A 6,771-nucleotide genomic window follows, 5' to 3' on the forward strand; every position below is an offset into this window, starting at 1 on the left:
CATGTGCACACGCGCACGTGCTCACCTCCCGCCTCCTTATCTGCACCCTCACCCCCAGACAGGCCACAGCTGTGCCTCTACTCACAGCAGGCCTTGGGCTGCAGAAGGCGGCTCACGTGTGGCCTTAAAAGGGGCCCGACCACCCCAGGGGCTGTGTGTTCTGCCACCTGACGTGCCAGCTGCCACCCACACCGGCGGTACCTCTCGCCATGGAGAAGGTCCTTGTCCTTGTGCTCCTCACCCTTGCTGTGGCTTACGCTGCTCCTGACCCCCGAGGAATCATAGTCAACCTGGTAAGGAGTCTCCCAGGGAGGAGCTGTCCCAGTCCCCAGCCTGGGTTTTGACCTCTGATATCCCCAGCGGGGCTAGCCAGGACATCTCTCCCCTTCCTGCTTGGCTCCACCTTGAGCTTCCTCCCAGCCCACTCCAAGAGGCCAGTGGTCGCCTCCAGCTTGGGTGCATTCAAGGCTTGTGGCACCAAGATGCAGCCCTGGCCTGGCATCCCGACCCCTAGGTTCTCCTGCTGGCTATGCTAGCAACTGCAGGGTGACCCCAGCCAGACCTCAGTATTCCATCCGGAGTATGAATAGGTGTCCCCAGAAAGGACTGCCAGCCTGCTCAGCTCCCACAGTCCTCTGAGGAGCCTCTGGATGTTGAGGACCATCCCCCTGTGAGACCCCTTCTTACACCTTTTCTTGTAGAATCCCAGGGGTGTCCCGGGCCCTCCCTGCCCATCCTCAGCCTGACTCCAAGCACCCCCACTGCCTCTGCCCTCAGTGAGACACCTCCTCACCTGACCAGCTCAAAACAGACCAAGCCCTGCATACCAGCCACCAGGGTAGAGGTGTTACTCTCTAAGGGACTCAGGGGGCAAGGGTCCCACATGCTCTTGCAGTTCTCTGGGAAAGAATGTGGGGGTCTCACAGGGAGAGGGGCCGCAACTTCCACAAATGACTCCTCAAAGAACTGTTGGAGGGAGTATGGGGGTATGGGCCTGTCACCCCAGGACTCTGGAAGGCTGAGGCAGGAGGATTACAAGTTTGAGCCAAGCCTGGGCAACTTAATGGCTTAGGGAGACCCTGTCTAAAAAAAAAAACCAAAAAACCCCCAAACAAACAAACAAAAAAAAGTCCTGGGAATTGTGGTTCAGTTTGGATACCCATTTTGAGGGTCATCTACGCATATTTCAGATGGAAACACCAAGGCCTAGGGAGGCTGTGCCTGTCCTGGTCACCCCAGGACTTGGTAGGACACCAGCATCTGATCAGGGTTGGGCCTGAGCCCAGTGCTGCTGGTCTCCCATCCTCTGTCATGTGCATGGGGTACAGAGGACCCCAGAAGCAGGATGGACTCTCCCGGCCACACCCCCACCGAGGAGGTTCTGGGGTGGGGGCGGGGGCCGGGCTGGGCTCAGCACTGACCCCCTGCAGGACAACGGCGAGCTCTGCATGAACAGCGCCCAGTGCAAGAGCAAGTGCTGCCAGCACGACAACCCCTTGGCCCTGGCCCGCTGCGCCGACAAAGCCAGTGAGAACAGCGGGTGCTCCCCCCAGGTGGGTGCCGGCCGTGGGCACAGGGGCACAGGGGTGGCAGGAGCCTGGGGCCCCTCCTGCACACTGGCTGTGGGGGGACCAAGAGAGGGGCCTCACGGGCATCAGAGCACTGTCCTGCCCCGCCTCTCTGTGCCCCCACCACTGGGATGGGAGGGCTAGGGTCTGTTGTTCCCACCGAGGAGTGAGTGAGGAGAGGCCCCTGGGGAGATGGAGCTCATGACAGTAGGTGAGTCAGAGGGGGGATCAGAACCCAGGTCTCCCAGGCCCACAGCACCCCCTAAATAAAACCACCTGTCTGCTGCTTCGGGAGCCTGAGCCTGAGCCCAGTAGGACCTAAATGATGCCCCAAGTAGCCTCACACAGGCTGTGACAGCGCTGGCCCTGTCTCTGCAGACCATCTATGGGATTTACTACGTGTGTCCCTGTGAGCGGGGCCTGACTTGTGAGGCAGACAAGACCATCATTGGCGCCATCACCAACACCAACTACGGCATCTGCCAGGATCCTAGCTCCAAGAAGTGAGGCCAGCACCCGCCGGCCCTGCCTCCTCCCCGCTCCAGCTGGCTGCCACCCCCTCCAGCACTTCTGTCATCTAGCTGGGCTCTGGGCCATTAAAGTCACCTGCAACCTCCACCTCCTTCATGCTCTTCCTGGGCAGCCCCTCCTGATGCCATCAAGCCTCGCCCACCAGGGTGGGCATCTGCTGGGCCAGAAGAGCACAGGAGGGGTTCAGATGACAGACTGGGTAGGGCCTGGGGACAGATGGTAGAGCAGGGCCTTGGCCATTTCTGGGAACAGTTGTTCCTCCCCAGGGCACCCTCCTCATTCCTCCTGTTGGAGGGAGTGTGGGGGTACGGGCCTGTCACCCTGGCACTCTGGGAGGCTGAGCAGGAGGATTACAAGTTCGAGCCCAGCCAGGGCAACTTAATGTCTCCCAGAGTGGCAGACATGCACAGCAAGCCCTCTGCTGGGGCACTAGAGCAGCCTGCAGTCACTCGCCCATTACCCTGCATCACAGTTCACTGGTGCCCTGAGGTGGGTCCAGTCTCTCCTCTGGGCCCAGCTGTCAGGAGTGACAGCTCCCTGACATCAACCATGTGGTAAGGAGTCAGACCGCTAGCGCATTCCTCCCCCGCAGCAGATCTTCACAGTGGTCCAGGAAGGGAGGATTGGTCATCTCCACGTCATGGACAAAGGCTGAGTTTCAGAGAGGTTAAGGAACTTGCTCAGTGTCTCACAATTAGAAAAGGGCCAGCTGGTTGTAACAATGCACACCTGCAATCCTAGCACTCTGGGAGGCTGAAGCAAGAGGATTATAAGTTTGAGCCCAGCACGGGCCACTTACAAAACCATGTCTCATAAAAAAAAAAAAAAAAAAAAAAAAAAAAAAAAAAAAAAAAAAAAAAAAAAAAAAAAAAAAAGCTGGGCATATAGATCAGTGTAAAAACTCTGAATTCAATCCCCAGTACTGCCAAAACAGAGAAAAGGCACTATACCAAACCAATGCCACCTGCTATTCTTTTTTTTTTTTTTTTTACTGGTGAACAAACTCAGGATCTTGTACTTGCCAGGCAGGTGCTTAAGCCACTGAGCAATCTCCCCCACCCACTTCCTACTCTTCTAGGCTTTGCTGTTCTTTCTCAATATTCACACCAAGAGACTTAATTTTTGCTTATTTAAAAATCTTCTACCTTTACACCTACACACACTGTTGCCTTCAGCAATAGTGAGGTCTCCGTCATCATGGTGTGCACGTGGAAGCTGATGAACCCTGGGGCTTAATCTCTCTCTCCTGGGACAACATACCTGACACCTGACATTTATGGTGGAAGGGTCTGGTGGAAGAGAGCCAGCCACTTATGCCCTGGTAGCCAGGAATTAGAGAGAAGCCAGAGAAAGAGAAACCCTTCCCAGTCATTCCCCCAATACCCTACCTCTTCCGACCAGGCTTGATGTCAGACAACAAGCCTGCTGCACACCTCCAAATCAAATCATCTTGCAAATACATAAGGCTTTGGGCATCCTGTTAGGTTGCAGCCATAACAAGGGTGAACCACATGAAGTTGAGCTGCAGCAGCCCCTGGGCTCATACTCTTAAGCCACGTGCTCAGGTAGGAAGCACAGCAGGGGGAAGTGGCAATAGGGTAGGGAGCAGAGCAGCTCTCCTTGCTTCCTTTGTATGTTTCCCAAAAGCTTCCAGACTTCTCTTTATTTCACAGTGGTCCGAGCCTGGTCACCTGACTGATTCTAGCTGCAAGGGAGTCAGGGACAGCACCAGGAAGGGGTTGTGGTGACTGACTAATCATCTTCTCTGTTCTGGGCATGATGCTGCCAAAGCAATACTGGGGTCCCATCATCAAAGGAGGGGACAATAGAGTCAGGAAACCAAGTGACAGTGTTCACTGCACATGAGCTGGCTAGTGCTCAACAAGAGAGATTTTTCACTATCTTACTCTAGGGGCCTCAGCCCAGAGGCAGAGGTACAGGTCACACTCCTTGGTGCCAGACTCAGCACACAGATAGGTCCCCCATCATGTCTTCTCTGTGTGTCTACAGGGTGCCCATAGGGCCGACAACAGTGTTTCAGACCATGAGGATACAATATGAACACTCCTGGTTTCCAGGGGTGAATAAGAAACTGGGATCTGCAGGAGCAAGCAGCTAAGAACCTTAGTCTCTACTACCCTACCCTCTGTTAAACCCTTCCTGCCTAAAACAGCCGGAGTGGTCCGTGTTTATCTGCACAGACCTTCTGCCTGGACACAAGGGAGCACGCTATCGCTGTGGCTGCTTGAAACCACCGTCCTCTCACAGGTCTGCAGCAGAGAAGTCTCCTCTCCTAATTCCCTTACAATGTCCCTAAGTGTAGCTTTGCTACTGGCGCTGTGCTCCTAAACGTCCTAGCCCCAGCAGCTTCCCAGCCTGTGGTAAGCTCCATCTAGATCCGCTAGGCAGTCACTGCAGGAGAGAGATGTTTGCAGCCTTGGCTTGCAAAATTCCTTAATGCCAGCCCCAGAGACCCACACTGTCTGGGGGTGGCTGTCACCCAGCCACAGGTGGCTGCTGAACACCTCAAACGCAGCTTGTCTGAGTGGAGAAAGAGAGGCTTAAGGTACCAACTGGGCGTTGATGAGTTATTACCCACCAAAGAATGTAAAGCATCTCAGATAATGTTGAAATGATGACACCTTCCAAGCTAAAAATGCTTCTTAAGGGACAGCAAAGACAACTTAAATTTTTTCAAAGACAAATTATGTTCCTCTCAGATGAAAGCACTCAATATTGCAAAGAAACTAAAACTTGCCCAATGTAATATTTTTAAAAGTATACGTTTAAGGTATAGGGCTAGCACATGATGTTTTGAGACAGTTATCCTACTGTCTCTAACCACGGTATGGGGCTGGAGAGATGGCTCAGTGGTCTAAAGCACCTACTTGGAACAAGCTTGGCAAAGCACAGGGACCACGGTTCGATCCCCCAACACCACATGCCAGCCAGCTGCGCCCCCTGGTGGGCTGAGCTGGCCACACACACACACACACACACACACACACACACAATAAATAAATTAACCACGGTATGTCACATTGTAGCCGTCAGCTTTCGCGGCTGTTTCTTTCTCTTTCCTTGTAGAGCACCTCAAGTCTATCTGCTGGGTGAATGACTGCACAGTGCCACTAACTCTGGGCCTTGGGTCGCAACCAGGTGTCAGGCTCAGGGGCTGGGGATATAGCTCAGTGCATAAGTGCCTGCCTGGCGAGGTCCCAAGTTCAATCTCCAGTCCCCACTGCCACTGTGCACTTTTACATTTTCTGTAAAAGTTTGTTTCCCTACAGATTCCACATGTAGCTGGCTTCTTTCTCTTTCCATACTGTCTTCTGGGTTTATCCCTATTGTTGCAAATGACAGAGGTGTCTCCCCTGTTTTGTCTTTCTTTCTTTTTCTTTTCTTTTCTTTTTTTTTTTTTTAATAAGATCTTGGGGCTGAGGAGATAGCTCAATGGGTCTAAGCGAACTGCCTGGTAAGTGCAAGGGCCCAGGATCGATCCCCAGTACTGCATGCTGAGCCAGTCCCGGGGCACGCTGAACCAGGCATGGTGGTGCATACCTATAATCCCAGTGCTGGGGAGGCTGAGACAAGAGGATCACTATGAGTTTGAGCTGCATAGCAAGACCCTGTACCAGATAAACAAATCAACAAAAGTTCTTTAAAAATAAAAATAAGATCTCGAAGAGCTGGGTGTAGTGCTGCATACCTGTAACCCCAGCACTCAGGAGGCTGAGGCAGGAGGATCCCTGCAAGTTCAAGACCAGCCTGAACTGCATAGAGAAACTCTGACTCAAAAAGATCAAAATGGGGCTGGGGAGATGGAAGTGGAATAATCCCCAGTTCCAAAAAAGACCATCTTCTTGCTTCAGCCTCCAGGTTCTAGGTGTGCCCCGCCATGCCTGGCTAGGATGTTTTTGTAAGGCTGGATGATGACCGCTGTGTAAATGTATCACACTCTATTTATCTGTGTGTGGACTCTGGTTTTTGGCCTCGATGGACTACTGTAGGAAATGCTGCCACACCCCTGGCAGCGCCGCCACCTACAGGAGGCAGTGAATCCCGCGGGGATGGCCAGGTCACGTGACAGTCCACGGCTCCATGCTTTCCACAATGGTGGCCCCTGTCTGCGTCCCCACCCAAGGCACACAAACGTCCTCTTTCCTCCTCCAGAGCACCCACACTTGTTCCTCTGAGACGAGCCACTCTCAGTGGAGTGCGACAGGATCGCGTCATTCCCATTCACATTTCTCGGATGACTAATGGCGCTGAACACGTTGTCATGAGCCTGCGGGCCATGTTTACATCTTCTGTTTGCCTATTTTTAATCAAGCCCTTTACTTTTTGGCTGCTGAGTTGTGTGAGCTCCTGATATGTGGCAGGTGTGAACCCCTTACCAGGGCCTAACATTTTCTCCTAATCTCTAGGCCAACTTGTCACTTTGTTATCCCCTGTCTGAGCAGAAGCTTTTCCATTGGATGCAGCGCCACTTGTTTATTTTTGCTTTTGTCTCCTGTGCATGTGGTGTCCCATCCCGCACAGCAAGACTTCCTGGGGCTGGAGAGATGGCTCGGTGGTCTAAAGCACCTACTTAGAACAAGCTTAGCAAAAGCATCAGGGACCGCAGTTCAATCCCCCAGCACCACATGCCAGCCAGCCCTGCCCCCTGGTG

At 53.3% G+C, this 6,771-nt stretch overlaps 1 protein-coding gene across 1 annotated transcript; it reads left to right on the top strand.

Moving 5' to 3' along the window:
* Positions 1-209: 209 nt before the first annotated feature.
* Positions 210-2,075, top strand: Clps (colipase). The gene is made up of 3 exons (XM_004624196.1): positions 210-293; positions 1,431-1,553; positions 1,947-2,075. The coding sequence occupies exons 1-3, from the start codon at positions 210-212 to the stop codon at positions 2,073-2,075; spliced, it is 336 nt and encodes a 111-aa protein (XP_004624253.1).
* Positions 2,076-6,771: the final 4,696 nt, after the last annotated feature.

Source organism: Octodon degus, unplaced genomic scaffold (assembly GCF_000260255.1).
Source record: "Octodon degus isolate 3935 unplaced genomic scaffold, OctDeg1.0 scaffold00005, whole genome shotgun sequence".
NCBI lineage: Eukaryota > Metazoa > Chordata > Mammalia > Rodentia > Octodontidae > Octodon > Octodon degus.